This window comes from Lissotriton helveticus, chromosome 7 (assembly GCF_964261635.1).
Source record: "Lissotriton helveticus chromosome 7, aLisHel1.1, whole genome shotgun sequence".
Taxonomy (NCBI): Eukaryota; Metazoa; Chordata; class Amphibia; order Caudata; family Salamandridae; genus Lissotriton; species Lissotriton helveticus.
This window is the reverse complement of record NC_136068.1, coordinates 1,507,588,251-1,507,605,195: the sequence shown is the minus strand read 5'-3', so window position 1 is coordinate 1,507,605,195 and position 16,945 is coordinate 1,507,588,251. Positions and strand designations below refer to the sequence as shown.

General features: G+C 42.5%; 1 protein-coding gene across 2 annotated transcripts in view; it reads right to left on the bottom strand.

Annotated features, from left to right (window-relative positions):
- Positions 1 to 16,945, bottom strand: part of LOC144770433 (sulfotransferase 2B1-like) — a 668,739-nt gene that overhangs the window by 198,469 nt on the left and 453,325 nt on the right. For both annotated transcript variants that reach the window (XM_078654944.1, XM_078654945.1), the window contains one exon: positions 2,778 to 2,958. In XM_078654944.1, the coding sequence (XP_078511070.1) occupies positions 2,778 to 2,958 (181 nt within the window). The remainder of the gene's footprint in view (positions 1 to 2,777; positions 2,959 to 16,945) is intronic.

Below are 16,945 nucleotides of genomic sequence, written 5' to 3'. Positions count from 1 at the left end.
TGTTTCCCTGAGGGGTCATTTGCTTCTCTCACATTTTTTTGCTCTATTAAGAGCAGGGTCCAATGTTTGGTGTGGACTTGTGTGACCAATTATAGTCTGGTGCACTTCTAGTGGGTGTTCTTTGGTGTTGCCCGGGAGAACAGTTTTTTTAACGTTGGCGGAGGACAGTGCATTTTCTCCTTATAAAGTGAATAAGAGAGTAGTGGGGAGTAGGATTTCTGAATCCCCCTTTAGTCAATGATATAGGCGTACGCCAGTGGATTGGGTCTTAATTTGCATTGTGGCTTGCAACTCCGAGACATTGTTGGCGCTGAAGAAGGCTTAGGATGCCGAAATGCATTTGCCATTTGCATTGTGCTCAATAAAGTTGCCTCCATGAGTTCCCCAAACGTGGCCTCTACTTCTTGTTTGAGGAGTTCTATATATATATATATATATATATATATATATATATATATATATATATATCACTCGTTTTCGACTCAGGCGGACGTCAGCGCTCCCAGTGTGGCGCGTTGCAAGTACTTTGGTAGAGTCAAACTGAAAAACATCAAAGCTGGGCTAATCAGAATTAGCAATTTGTAAATGCACTCACTCGAGACCAATTTTAAGTTTCAAGCGTCTTTATTGCAACCAAAAGCGCCCAACGCGTTTCACCTCTGCCTGAGGCTTGCTCACGGGTTACATAACTTAGTCCATTGTCTGTTTTTATTAACATCAAAACACCATGTTGCTTCTCATTGGTGCATTGTGGTTAATGGAGTTTCTTCACTCCAGTGTGTGTTTAAGGTGAGGCTTTTCTGATTTGCCGATTACTCTTTTTCTGTTCTTAGGTGGTCTCTCTGTGATTACCAGTTCTCTTGACAATTTTTTTACTCATCAAGTTTGTCATCAACCTGGATTCATTAGGTGGGGTCTGGTTCCTCATTCTCACTGGTGTATTGGGGCGTCCAATTAAAAACTCTCTAGTGAGTTTGAACACATAATATATTCATATATTACTCAAATATTCATGTGAAATGATTCATGTGGCTCGTGTGTGCTCGAGGATTCTCTTTTTGGCCTCGAAGATGGTGCAAACATCTGAAGACAATACAATAAGATTGATCACCACACATAGTGCGGAGGACAAACAAATCACTCAAATCATTCGCAAACACTGGGGTGTTTTAAAAACAGATCAAACTCTTGCGAAAATCATTGGAGAACATCCCAGCATAACTTACAGAAAAACAAGGAACATTGGTGATCAATTAATCCATAGTCATTTCAGTGAAGCAACAAATATTGCATGGTTCACAGACCCGGATTTTGGCCATGCAAAAATTGTAAAGTTTGCAAAATAGCCAAGGCTAGAAAAGAAGTTGAAATCTCCGCTGGGCACAATTGGACCATACGACAACATTTAACATGCAAAAGCACCTTTGTTGTCTATATAGTGGAATGCCCATGCAATAAGAAATATATTGGAAGCACCATCTTCGAGGCCAAAAAGAGAATGCTCGAGCACACACGAGCCACAACACATGCGGACCGCTCGAACGCTATTGCCAAACACATGGACAAATGCCACAACAATGACTGGGAAACTTTGCGCTTCTATGCAATAGACCAAATACCATTGTCAGAAAGAGGTGGAAATCTTAGAAAGTCCCTCCGACAAAGAGAATCTCATCACATCATCATGTTTAGAACACTGGAGCCCAGAGGTCTTAATCAGAGTGAGGAACTACATGTGAACCTCTAATTCTCACTATATTTCCAATTGATACTAGTCCACGTCATCTCACCAGAGAGCTGAATCATTTCACATGAATATATGAGGAATATATGAATATATTATGTGTTCAAACTCACTAGAGAGTTTTTAATTGGACGCCCCAATACTTTCAATTCACCAGTGAGAATGAGGAACCAGACCCCACCTGATAAATCCAGGTTGAAGACAAACTTGATAAGTAAAAAAAAATTGTCAAGAGAACTGGTAATCACAGAGAGACCACCTAAGAACAGAAAAAGAGTAATCGGCAAATCAGAAAAGCCTCACCTTAAACACACACTGGAGTGAAGAAACTCCATTAACCACAATGCACCAATGAGAAGCAACATGGTGTTTTGATGTCAATAAAAACAGACAATGGACTAAGTTATGTAACCCGTGAGTAAGCCTCAGGTAGAGGTGAAACGCGTCGGGCGTTTTTGGTTGCAATAAAGACGCTTGAAACTTAAAATTGGTCTCGAGTGAGTGCATTTACAAATTGCTAATTCTGATTAGCCCAGCTTTGATATATATATATATATATATATATATATATATACACACACATGTGTGGATATTCACTCCTGTCACACCACCTTCAACATCAAACCTCCAGTAAATCCGAGGCAAGCAGGAAAACGGCACAGTCTGTTGTGTGTCCCTCAAGTATGTTTTGTTTTATTTTTTCTACCTAGTGCATTGTACTAACAAAACAAGGGCCTACACGATTCGGCCGGAGCCTTCAACCGATAAATATATATATGTATAAAGGAAACATTCATGTCAACATTCAAAATTAATTGTGACCAGTAATTACTCTTTTTCACTAAAATTCTTACTAAATTTGAAAATGAATGGTAAGTGGTTATGGCATAGGGTGGGATTGTAATTAGCACCACATCAGTGCAAATAAATATTACTGAAGTTGGAGGATTTTAGTATTCAAAATTATGAGTACACACTCACAAACACAATGTGAATCTAGAAAAAAACAAGGGTGGTTTTATATCCATCTAACCTTTGCGATAGAAAGAGCTTTTTGTTTGATCCATGAAAGAGCTAGGTAAGAGACTGTAGTTGGACATTGTGTTTTCTTTCATGGCTTTGAAGGAGGAATTTTCCACTACTGAATCGATGGCTGTGTCATCCAGATCTCTTCCCAAGAATTTGCAGATCCGAACCACGCTCCCCCTCAGATCCTAAGAAATTAAGAATGACACAAGAAGTAACAGTAAATAAAAACATTACAATTAACACAAGGAACATATAAAGTAACACTGATGCGTGGTTGTTCCCCGATGCATGCCTAATAAATCATGCTCTGTCACTTCCAAAAAACAATCACGACTAATCACGCTGCATTAATAAAAATAATAAACAATGGTGATGCACATCAAAATATATCCTTTAGGAGGACTGAAACCTATAATCCATAAATGCATTGCCATGATATCTTAATCACCTACTATATGGCCCCCCCTTAAAAGAATATTGAAATTAGGTAGAGAGTTTAAAGCTACATGCAGCTCACACTCCACCTGCTGGTACCTGCTGGATAACAAGCATTTGCAATGCAATAGGTCTCTCATTTATACGAGTTTGAGCTATTGATATTGCAAATGACAATGCTTTTTATTTATGTTTAAAAAACAAAAACATAATAAATGCGAGACCTATTGCATTGCAAATGCTTGTTGCTAGGATGTCTCTCCCATTCCAAATTACGCACTAGTAGTGCCTTCCTGTGAAATGCAAAGAGAAGAGGTACGCTCAGATGTGTGGTTCTGTTGTTGAACCTTCTTTCGAGCACCAGGCTGGTAACCTAGGTGACGGGGATGAGAGTGGGGTTTGGAGTGGCTGGGAGCATGGCGGGCAATGGGGAGTGGAGCAGAGGCGAAGGCTTGGGGAGGAGATGTGGACTTTTTTATTACGGAATCCTCGGTGTTAGTCACATATTTCCTGCGTGAAGACATAGTGTGATCCTGGACAACATACTTTACCTGCCTGGACCTCGGTTGACACTTCAGCAGAAGCTGGTTTCTCTTGAAAGGGGCTAATTGCAGGGCTTTTAAGTGGGATAAAAGAACTGAGGGTCTCTCAAAGGAGTGGGACCGATGTGATTAAGGGCGTTGCTTAAAAACACTAACACTGCCTTCCCACTGGTATTTTGCTGCTCCTGTCATTGCATCCAAAATCCAGATATATATTGTAACAAGTCAGGGAGGGCTATTGGCTTTGTCAGTTGGATAAGAAAAATAAGCAACAACTATGGCTTTGTTGTATATAATATTGAAAATGCTTTATTTTTTAAATAATGAGATTGTGAAAGAACTATAATGAGTCTCTTTGACCTTACATCAAAAGCAGTGAAGGGTGGTACTGCTGCAGAGCTAAGATATATTTATTCTACCGAGGGTGGGGGCCAAAATGGTGAGCCCGATAGAAACTGTCTGTGCAACTGCTTTTTAGAAGCACCGGCAGGACCCGGCCCACTAAATCCCTGGCTAAATGCAAATGTCACACGACCAATAAATACCTGCGCACAAAGAAAGTTCTAATTTCTCAAATACCAGGTAAAAAAGGTGCTTGTTGGCAGGTAAACTTTGCTCTTGTTAAATTAGTTGGTGGCCGAAATGAGTGCGGATCAAACATGATGGAATACCTGGTCCATCCCACTGCACTGATGCAGTAGGGTGGCTTAGGGAATTATAAAAGATGTTCGGAATGGGGGTTTGGGTGACATTGTTGCAGCATTGATTATATAATATGAGAATCACTATCAAGTCACTTGTATGGGATACTTTTGAGGTAAACGGCATGGGTCCATTTGTAATGTGCAGCGTTACAAGGCAACAGCTGGTGGCAAAAAAAGCGTTAAATAAAAAAAAGTCTTCTCATACTAATATGGTGCACATTGAGACTTTCATGTCTACTCTGGACACTGGAGCCTCGACCAGCATTTTCACTTGGCCACATTGAGTGATCCTGGGAAAATCTCTTCTTCCATTGTGGTTCACTATCTTTATCTGCCCTCACAGAGAGTGCTCAGAAATAGTATTAAGCGCTTTATTACACAAAACTGGATATATCCGCAGTCAGGATGGATTACTCAGTCGCAGTGTGCAGAAGAGAGTGCAGCGCACAGCACATACTGTTTCTGGTATTTTTAAAAGTAGTACGGCTCGGGGGCATCCTTTTTCCTATATATTGGTCGATGTCACTTTAATTTGTGTTTTAAGTGACCACAGAATCCTGCGAGAGTAGTGGGGGAGGGGGTACCTGGCAGCAGGTGTCATGTCTAACGCAGAGTCATGACACCTAGATTTCGAGGGCTAACTCATGTCTAAGCGCTAGAGCATTACTCACGTGTTGTGCCCACTCCTTACTGCCTTCATTGTGGCTTTATTGTGGCTATAACACGCCTGTTGTGTCAGCTCGAGCATCCTCAGGTTTATAGTTTGTCGCACCCTTTCTTCGCAGCGCTGAAGATCCAACAGGCCGCTACAAAAAGTTAATCGCCGCAATGTGTTAAAATAGAAGCACCATGCAAATGGAAGAAATCACACACTGCAGAACAAAGGGCAGCAGTAAGTGGAAGTGAAAGTGACATGAAAATCTAAAAAAGCACATACCGAAGAATGAAACGCCAATGATTGTTAAACTATATGCGCCATGGAGATCGAACAAGTAATATGACCATAAATGCTACGGGTTGTTAATATGAATTCGCTGTGAATACGTAAGAACTCTCATATGAAAGAACGCAGCGCAGCAGGTTGGTAAAGTGAATGCGGCATGGTGAACTAACACTCGCATATCAAACAATGAACGCCATGGCTTGGTACAGCGAAAGCGCGTGAAAAATGTAAGTACCACCATATTGAAGAACGTTGCGCTGCTGTTTGTAAAATTGAAAGCGCCATAGAGATGGAAAACGTTATATAACACACAATAAACACAGCGCATTGTTAAAGCAAAAATGCTGTGAAACGCCGTGAAGTGTAAGAAGTCACATACCAGAAAATTCAGCGTAGCTGGCATTGTCCTGCACAGTGTGTGTATAAAATAGTACTGAACCAACACATACATCCAACCATATTACGCCGCAAGTGTAGAATCCTGTCCATATGGGCGAGCCGAAAAGGAGACATGGAGGGAACAAGCAACCCTCACTTCAAATCAAAAGCAAGCTTTTATCATAAAGTGTGACACGCGCCAATCAAAAGCATAGGCGGAGCTTCCACTCCACTTCCGAAATTGCCTTGACGACATTAGATCTCGCGAGACCTAAAAACTTTCAAAAGAAGCAGACATCAGACTAAGAGATGGACAGCTGCATTATAATGGACTGTATGAATAACTCCATTTTACTTATGTAATAAATTACTAAGCATTACGTTAAGTGCACAGCGCCACTATAGCAGAAAGGAGCAAGGACTATTGCTAAAGGAAGTAAAGAAATTGCTTCATAGGCATGATACATTAAAGCACAGCATGAGACAACTTGTGAGCATGCCACTCTGTAACGCTTACTTTGGAAGCACATGAATATAATGAAATGTGCAATGGGGTAGCGGAATGAACGTGACAATTAGGCAGTAAGTAAGAAATGTAGTTTTACTTGGGATGCATTAAAGGTGGGAAGAAGTGCATTGTTCGCACAAGAAAACTGCTTTTACAAGCAGTTAAATATTAACCTTATATTCTTGCCATTTGATTTAGCCTTGCTTAAAAAAATGAAGGCATGAAAGAATGGCATTTTAAACTAATGTAGGTGTAGTATATTGCTGTATACCCAGCTCTCTGTAAGTGTTTCCCATTTTGTTAAACGCAAACGCATTATGATGAGAGAGCAGGGAATTATGACACCAGCGTATAGCTTGGAGACACTGGATGAACCGTCTTCTCTTCCTTTCATTGCCTTGATGTATGGAATATTACTTTGAAGTTGCTGTATCTTTCTACTTCTTCTCTACCTCATTAATAGCTTTTATTCCCTCTATCTGGTGGTGGTGACAGATGGATGCCTACGAGAGGCCCAGTCAGAGACCATGAATAGTAAAAGAGGTTAGAGTGTGCACCTCCAGATTCATCAGAGTGCACAGCCATTGTGGAGGTGAAGGCAGTAGCCATGATTCTGAGTAGAGGTGACAAATATCATGGAAAGATTGATGCAGTCACCAAGATGGAGGAGAAAAGTGCTTTAGGTTCTTGTTTGACTGGAGCCAGATGCAGACGTCCATAGGAAACGGTCTACAGATGAAGATTATGAGGAGATGTGGTTGTGCCTTCCATCAATGACCCCCTATAAAGGTTGTGTTCAGTGCATGTGCAGTTAAAACAAATTTGCAACACTGTTTACAAAATCAGATTTCAATCTTTTAAAAACGAGACAAGCATCCTTTGGGGTATCACGGTGTATGTATAATGCCCACTTTCTCACTATTAAATATTAAACACATTGCCAACATAGTTAGAATGATCATGCAGCCCTGCTACATGCCAGTTGAAAAAGGGATGATGTATGTAAGTTCACCTTTGTGTTCTAAACAGAATTGGGCATAATTGATAGCTATCTGTGTGTTCTTTTCTAAACAGCTCCAGCAGTGGTTGATCCACTCTACCAGTGAAGTTCATGTTACAAGAGGTTATGGTCAATAGGCATTAATACACCCTTAAATCTGTGAACTGGAGTTGGCCAACCCTCTTTATGTTCACGTATTTCTCAGCTAAGAGAATGACGCACAATCCATGCATTCCCTTTCTCTTGTCTAAATCCTGCCTGATTTAGCTTAAACAATAAGTATCAAGCTAGTGTTGCCAACGAGCCAATTGAATTTTACAAAATATCTTGCAAAAATGTAGCATATATAATATATTTGAAATCATTCGAGAGCTACTTGGAAGGGTGTGATCACCCTTTTTAAAGAAGGACACAGTTGCATTCATCTTTAAAGTATTAGGCATCTGTCCAGTGGTACGTGTGCTATCAAATATAACACCTAAGAAGGATTCATCAAGTAGAACATTTGGATTACAACCTATTACAACTGAACAAAAGTAAAAGGCACACTCAAGGTACATGAATTAACTGTAAGAGAAGTGTACTGTGCTGCACTATACAATGGCAAAGTATAATTTGTCAGTATACAGAAGAAACATAGGACAACGAACAGGCTTCACTAATAACTATGTCAGGGTTATGGATATCGTTTTTCATGTGCAATGTAAACGGTGATCGAGGTCAATTTTTATTGTTCTTTAACAGCTACCATCATATACTTCCAAGACTTAAGAAAGCTTCTTTATACATTCAGTTTTATGACTTTGTATTTTGGCCATTTTTTTCTGGGTGAGTAGAGTTAGACGCATTGGAGTGAAAATATTAGAACCCAACACAGACTCTTCCCAGTCCAGTAAACTCTGAACCAGGGCAACATAATTCGTTACAAGAAAACAAGGAGCGCCTTTTGAAAGGAGAAGCAGAAATAAGTAGCAGAAACTATAAAGGTCACTGAGCCACCATATTACTTGAGGACAGAAGGAAAAAGCATCTAGTTGATTTATTTTGAGGGCTTAACGAAAATCCAAGGGTTGAGGAAATATGTTTGACTTGCCAACCAATAGAGTTTCAAGCTTTTGAAAGAGTGAACAATGGGTAAAGAGTAGTAGAACCTCCCAAAATGTTTTTTCACTACCCTGGCCATTTGTAGCGGACCCTGGGTAGGAAACCTCTTTGCTATAGCAAAACCCTTGCCACTCCCAAGTAGGAAGCCACATCAAGGATAATATGAAATAATTAATACATTGTTCAAATGGATACATGCATTTTACCTGGTCAAGGCTAGTGCTTCATAACTCACCTCTCCTCCAGAGAAGGAAGTGTTGAAAATAACAGCCCTTTCCTCTCTTTCCTTAGGAACATTCAAAGTTTGTGTGGTTATTCAAAGAGGTTTTCCAGATCTCGTCCCTGAGAGCAGAGACAAAGGATAGGTCAAAACCCTCTTAGGTACAGCAGAGTCTTGCCCCATTCACACATTCTGGCTCTGCTCTCTGGCTCCAGCGCCGCCATTCTGGGGGAACTGGAGGGTTGACGGTCCAATTGCCTGGTCCCTCCCACCCTTCCCTCCTTGTTATGACCGGCCTCTCTCGACCGCGCAGTGGGCGAGCACAGCGGGCGCGCCGGCGGCGCGCCGAAGGCAAGCCCGTCTGCGCCCGTCCGCGACCGAGACGTGACCGGGGCCGGTCACCCTGCCCGTTGAAACAGCAAAGCAGGTATTCCCTATAAACGCTCAGAGTTACTTGCTCTAAGACCCCCACAATGCCCTCACGGCCTCCTACTTGCACCAGATATTTGGAAGCCGGACCATGCCTTTAGTGACTGTGATTTCCATCTATCCCATTACGAACTAAGGAACAGCCACTTACACGCTCGGAGATTTAACATCTCCCAGGGATCAGGTTCCTCCATAACCCTGAGAGGGGCTCTGATCAATTGTAGATCACTGGTTAGACATGCCGCTGATATCTGGCAGTCCCTCCAGGATAACAATTGGGACCTTCTCTTCCTTACCGAAACATGTCTGAAAGATACTACGAACCCCGTTATCACTCTAGCTATTCCGGAAGGTTACAGTATTTTCTGCACCAATAGATCCAATGGCAAACAGGGGGTGGGGTTGCACTTATTCATAAATCCAAATGGACTGCTATAATTCCCTCATACGACCAAATTGACTGTATTGAGGGATTGCCTTTTTGCATTAAGATATCCCCCTCAATTTCCTGCTCAGGATTACTGATTTATCGCCCTCCTAACTCTAGCACTTCACATCTGCCTGCCTTGGTGGATTACATCATCCAGGCTAGCTCACGTTATGCTAATTTTACAGCTTTAGGGGACTTTAATCTACATGTGGAAATTGAGTCTTGCCCTCACAGTAAAAGCCTCATTTCCACGCTAGCGGCATGCAGTTTAGTCCAAAAGGTGGAGCTACCGACACATAAAGCTGGTCACACATTGGACCTGATTTGTTCCAATCTGACAAACAAACATCCAAGTAGCTAACCCTGTACCAGTGATCTGGTCTGATCATTACCTCATCCCTTTTGTGATCAATATATCTCACTCCGATAGACCCGTAGATTCCTAAGGCAACAGGCAGAAATTGGAGCCGTATTACTCTGGAATCACTCCAGGAACGCTTAATAAACTCTCAGCCTAGTCCAGTTTCAGATTTGGACATGCGTATTGCCATTCTGGATGTCTGGATTAGTCAGGCCATGGAGACATTGGCCCTTTTGAAGCCTATTAAAACCTATAGGTTAGCACCCACAGTCCCCTGGTACTCTGACGATCTTCATCAGAAAAAAGCCTTGTGTAAAGCCCTGGAACGAGCTTGGAGGCAGAAGTATTCCCTGGAAAGTAAAGCTATTTACAGGACGGCCCTCAAGGAATACCGCAGATTGATTGTGGAGCATAAAAGGGCCTATCTGGCCACTAGAATCAAGAAAGCCAGTATTGGCGCCAAGGAGATTTTCAGCATTGTTAGATCCTTTACGGACCCTCAAGCGATGACTCGGAGCCAGCCTGCCTCCCAGTCTCTCTGTGATAAATTATCGGAATTTTTTGAAGAAAAAATAGAAACTATATATGCCTCCTTCCCCAAAACCAACTCCTCAGGATTGGAGGAGGAATTGATTATTCCGAACCTGCTGTCCCCCGTCTTCTTAGAATTTGCAGATCTCTCAGAGACAATTAGGCAGTAAGTAAGAAATGTAGTTTTACTTGGGATGCATTAAAGGTGGGAAGAAGTGCATTGTTCGCACAAGAAAACTGCTTTTACAAGCAGTTAAATATTAACCTTATATTCTTGCCATTTGATTTAGCCTTGCTTAAAAAAATGAAGGCATGAAAGAATGGCATTTTAAACTAATGTAGGTGTAGTATATTGCTGTATACCCAGCTCTCTGTAAGTGTTTCCCATTTTGTTAAACGCAAACGCATTATGATGAGAGAGCAGGGAATTATGACACCAGCGTATAGCTTGGAGACACTGGATGAACCGTCTTCTCTTCCTTTCATTGCCTTGATGTATGGAATATTACTTTGAAGTTGCTGTATCTTTCTACTTCTTCTCTACCTCATTAATAGCTTTTATTCCCTCTATCTGGTGGTGGTGACAGATGGATGCCTACGAGAGGCCCAGTCAGAGACCATGAATAGTAAAAGAGGTTAGAGTGTGCACCTCCAGATTCATCAGAGTGCACAGCCATTGTGGAGGTGAAGGCAGTAGCCATGATTCTGAGTAGAGGTGACAAATATCATGGAAAGATTGATGCAGTCACCAAGATGGAGGAGAAAAGTGCTTTAGGTTCTTGTTTGACTGGAGCCAGATGCAGACGTCCATAGGAAACGGTCTACAGATGAAGATTATGAGGAGATGTGGTTGTGCCTTCCATCAATGACCCCCTATAAAGGTTGTGTTCAGTGCATGTGCAGTTAAAACAAATTTGCAACACTGTTTACAAAATCAGATTTCAATCTTTTAAAAACGAGACAAGCATCCTTTGGGGTATCACGGTGTATGTATAATGCCCACTTTCTCACCATTAAATATTAAACACATTGCCAACATAGTTAGAATGATCATGCAGCCCTGCTACATGCCAGTTGAAAAAGGGATGATGTATGTAAGTTCACCTTTGTGTTCTAAACAGAATTGGGCATAATTGATAGCTATCTGTGTGTTCTTTTCTAAACAGCTCCAGCAGTGGTTGATCCACTCTACCAGTGAAGTTCATGTTACAAGAGGTTATGGTCAATAGGCATTAATACACCCTTAAATCTATGAACTGGAGTTGGCCAACCCTCTTTATGTTCACGTATTTCTCAGCTAAGAGAATGACGCACAATCCATGCATTCCCTTTCTCTTGTCTAAATCCTGCCTGATTTAGCTTAAACAATAAGTATCAAGCTAGTGTTGCCAACGAGCCAATTGAATTTTACAAAATATCTTGCAAAAATGTAGCATATATAATATATTTGAAATCATTCGAGAGCTACTTGGAAGGGTGTGATCACCCTTTTTAAAGAAGGACACAGTTGCATTCATCTTTAAAGTATTAGGCATCTGTCCAGTGGTACGTGTGCTATCAAATATAACACCTAAGAAGGATTCATCAAGTAGAACATTTGGATTACAACCTATTACAACTGAACAAAAGTAAAAGGCACACTAAAGGTACATGAATTAACTGTAAGAGAAGTGTACTGTGCTGCACTATACAATGGCAAAGTATAATTTGTCAGTATACAGAAGAAACATAGGACAACGAACAGGCTTCACTAATAACTATGTCAGGGTTATGGATATCGTTTTTCATGTGCAATGTAAACGGTGATCGAGGTCAATTTTTATTGTTCTTTAACAGCTACCATCATATACTTCCAAGACTTAAGAAAGCTTCTTTATACATTCAGTTTTATGACTTTGTATTTTGGCCATTTTTTTCTGGGTGAGTAGAGTTAGACGCATTGGAGTGAAAATATTAGAACCCAACACAGACTCTTCCCAGTCCAGTAAACTCTGAACCAGGGCAACATAATTCGTTACAAGAAAACAAGGAGCGCCTTTTGAAAGGAGAAGCAGAAATAAGTAGCAGAAACTATAAAGGTCACTGAGCCACCATATTACTTGAGGACAGAAGGAAAAAGCATCTAGTTGATTTATTTTGAGGGCTTAACGAAAATCCAAGGGTTGAGGAAATATGTTTGACTTGCCAACCAATAGAGTTTCAAGCTTTTGAAAGAGTGAACAATGGGTAAAGAGTAGTAGAACCTCCCAAAATGTTTTTTCACTACCCTGGCCATTTGTAGCGGACCCTGGGTAGGAAACCTCTTTGCTATAGCAAAACCCTTGCCACTCCCAAGTAGGAAGCCACATCAAGGATAATATGAAATAATTAATACATTGTTCAAATGGATACATGCATTTTACCTGGTCAAGGCTAGTGCTTCATAACTCACCTCTCCTCCAGAGAAGGAAGTGTTGAAAATAACAGCCCTTTCCTCTCTTTCCTTAGGAACATTCAAAGTTTGTGTGGTTATTCAAAGAGGTTTTCCAGATCTCGTCCCTGAGAGCAGAGACAAAGGATAGGTCAAAACCCTCTTAGGTACAGCAGAGTCTTGCCCCATTCACACATTCTGGCTCTGCTCTCTGGCTCCAGCGCCGCCATTCTGGGGGAACTGGAGGGTTGACGGTCCAGTTGCCTGGTCCCTCCCACCCTTCCCTCCTTGTTATGACCGGCCTCTCTCGACCGCGCAGTGGGCGAGCACAGCGGGCGCGCCGGCGGCGCGCCGAAGGCAAGCCCGTCTGCGCCCGTCCGCGACCGAGACGTGACCGGGGCCGGTCACCCTGCCCGTTGAAACAGCAAAGCAGGTATTCCCTATAAACGCTCAGAGTTACTTGCTCTAAGACCCCCACAATGCCCTCACGGCCTCCTACTTGCACCAGATATTTGGAAGCCGGACCATGCCTTTAGTGACTGTGATTTCCATCTATCCCATTACGAACTAAGGAACAGCCACTTACACGCTCGGAGATTTAACATCTCCCAGGGATCAGGTTCCTCCATAACCCTGAGAGGGGCTCTGATCAATTGTAGATCACTGGTTAGACATGCCGCTGATATCTGGCAGTCCCTCCAGGATAACAATTGGGACCTTCTCTTCCTTACCGAAACATGTCTGAAAGATACTACGAACCCCGTTATCACTCTAGCTATTCCGGAAGGTTACAGTATTTTCTGCACCAATAGATCCAATGGCAAACAGGGGGTGGGGTTGCACTTATTCATAAATCCAAATGGACTGCTATAATTCCCTCATACGACCAAATTGACTGTATTGAGGGATTGCCTTTTTGCATTAAGATATCCCCCTCAATTTCCTGCTCAGGATTACTGATTTATCGCCCTCCTAACTCTAGCACTTCACATCTGCCTGCCTTGGTGGATTACATCATCCAGGCTAGCTCACGTTATGCTAATTTTACAGCTTTAGGGGACTTTAATCTACATGTGGAAATTGAGTCTTGCCCTCACAGTAAAAGCCTCATTTCCACGCTAGCGGCATGCAGTTTAGTCCAAAAGGTGGAGCTACCGACACATAAAGCTGGTCACACATTGGACCTGATTTGTTCCAATCTGACAAACAAACATCCAAGTAGCTAACCCTGTACCAGTGATCTGGTCTGATCATTACCTCATCCCTTTTGTGATCAATATATCTCACTCCGATAGACCCGTAGATTCCTAAGGCAACAGGCAGAAATTGGAGCCGTATTACTCTGGAATCACTCCAGGAACGCTTAATAAACTCTCAGCCTAGTCCAGTTTCAGATTTGGACATGCGTATTGCCAATCTGGATGTCTGGATTAGTCAGGCCATGGAGACATTGGCCCTTTTGAAGCCTATTAAAACCTATAGGTTAGCACCCACAGTCCCCTGGTACTCTGACGATCTTCATCAGAAAAAAGCCTTGTGTAAAGCCCTGGAACGAGCTTGGAGGCAGAAGTATTCCCTGGAAAGTAAAGCTATTTACAGGACGGCCCTCAAGGAATACCGCAGATTGATTGTGGAGCATAAAAGGGCCTATCTGGCCACTAGAATCAAGAAAGCCAGTATTGGCGCCAAGGAGATTTTCAGCATTGTTAGATCCTTTACGGACCCTCAAGCGATGACTCGGAGCCAGCCTGCCTCCCAGTCTCTCTGTGATAAATTATCGGAATTTTTTGAAGAAAAAATAGAAACTATATATGCCTCCTTCCCCAAAACCAACTCCTCAGGATTGGAGGAGGAATTGATTATTCCGAACCTGCTGTCCCCCGTCTTCTTAGAATTTGCAGATCTCTCAGAAGAAGACACCCTTGTAGAATTACTTAAATGTAAATCTGGGTCTACTAATGATCCCTGGCCGGCGAAGCAATATAAGGTTCTGGCTGTTCTTCTCAATCCTTTCCTTAACTCCGTTTGGAATGACTCCTTGAGAACGGGTAGGTTTCCGGATAAATGGAAGCATGCCTCCTTGGTTCCCATTCTGAAAAAGCCCAACGCAGATCCAGACAACCCAAGTAATTACAGGCCAATATCCCTTCTTTCAGCCCCTGCAAAGATCCTGGAAAAATTGGCTCACTCTCAGCTTGCCAATTACATAGAGTCTCATGGGCTTTTGCATGATTCTCAGCATGGCTTCCGGTCTGGCCATAGCACGGAGTCAGCTCTGATCGAAATGGATGACTCGGTGAGATGGACGCTGGACCGCAGGTCGAGGGCGGTGTTAGTGCTGCTGGATCTTTCAGCAGCATTTGACACCGTCTCTCATAAGATTCTGCTGAAGAGGTTAAGGGCCCTGGGCATAGGCAGTACCGTGCTGAAGTGGATCTCTTCTTTTCTATCTGATCGTACTCAGCAGGTATATACCCCCCCTTATTCATCTTTCATCAGACCACTTAAATGGGGAGCTACCCAGCGTTCTTCCCTGAGCCCGCTACTCTTTAATGTCTATTTCACCCCCCTTGCCGAAATGATTGCACAGACCAGTGTTAAATCTACCTGCTATGCTGATGACATTCAGCTTCTTTTCACCTTCGATTAGCCCACTGATTCTGCATTCGATCCCCTGAAATTATGTCTCAGGGAGATATCGAAATGGATGGACTCTAACTCTCTTAGACTCAATGCAGGAAAACCGGAGATACTGTTTTTTAACTCACCATCCCCCCTGGAACCCAGCCTATGGTGGCCGGAAGACTTGAGTCAAGCCCCCATACCTAAAGACTCAGTTAAGAACCTTGGGGTTCGCTGGGACAATCACCTCTCCTTTAGTGCCCAGGTGCAGACAGTAGCAGCTTCCTGTTTTGCCAAGATGAAAACAATAAAAAGGCTTATCAACTATCTGCCTACTGACTGTCGTAAGACTGTGGTCCACGTATTGATATCTTCCCATCTCGACTACGCAAATGCGCTCTACCTAGGCCTTACGGCTGGTCTTTGTAACAAACTTCAGGACGTTCAAAATGCTGCAGCTCGTCTAGTTGAGGGAGTTCCTCCCAGACAACATATTACCACACACCTTCGCAGATTACACTGGCTCCCCATCGACAAGAGATGAGAGTTTAAAGCTATGCCTATGGCCTACCGAGCCATGAAGGGTAAAGGACCAGCTTACCTGAAAACTAGCCTACGTCCCTACCATAACTCCAGAACGCTGCGCTCGAATAACCAACTTCTTCTGGTTACCCCTAGATTAAAAAAACCCGATCAGGAGGGAAATCGTTTGAAGTTTTTGCTCCACAGCGTTGGAATAAACTCCCATTACCCCTCCGCGCATGTCCGACAGAATCTGTATTCCGTAAGTCCCTCAAGACCCACCTTTTTGGCCTATAACTAGGTATCTCGCGATTTCTGTTGCCAGATCTATCAGCACCGGGACGCCCTATTGGGGCAGCTGCGCGCTTTATAAAATACACAAATAAATAATAAATAAGATCATAGTTATGTTTACCTCTTTACAAGAAGAGGTACCTCATTTCAGAAAGCATTCAGAAGAGAGATTCAAGAATCACATGTAAAACTATAAATTGGAAGAAAACATGAGGAAAGTTGACAAACTGATTTGAAGAAAATATCAGAAATGCTGTGAGAAGGGAAAGATGCAAGAACCTTAAGTCATTTCATATCATTCAAAACAAGAGATAGGAAGCAGCTGGCTCCGAGGTGACTGCACCACCAAGCTAGTCACAATGGTATATCCTGTTGCCCACCTCAAGTGATCTGCTGCTTGTAGATCACAAAAAATAAGTAGAATTAGTTTGGTTGGATGAGAGGCAATATATAGAAAACAAACAATTAGGCACGTGTGAATATGTAAACACAGGCAATTACAGATGAATCAACTTTGGGATGGCTTTATTCTCTGTTGTGCTTCACAAGGTATACACAGCCAACGCGTTTCGCCCAAACTGGCGTGGTAGTTGCCAGTGACCGGATAGCTTCTACCGACCAGGCTCATTGACGTCGCTAACCGACCAAGCACGGAGTTTCAACACGTGGTGAATGCCGCTTTTGAAAATGTTATTAATTACTATCCAGTCACTGGCAACTACCACGCCGGTAATACCGA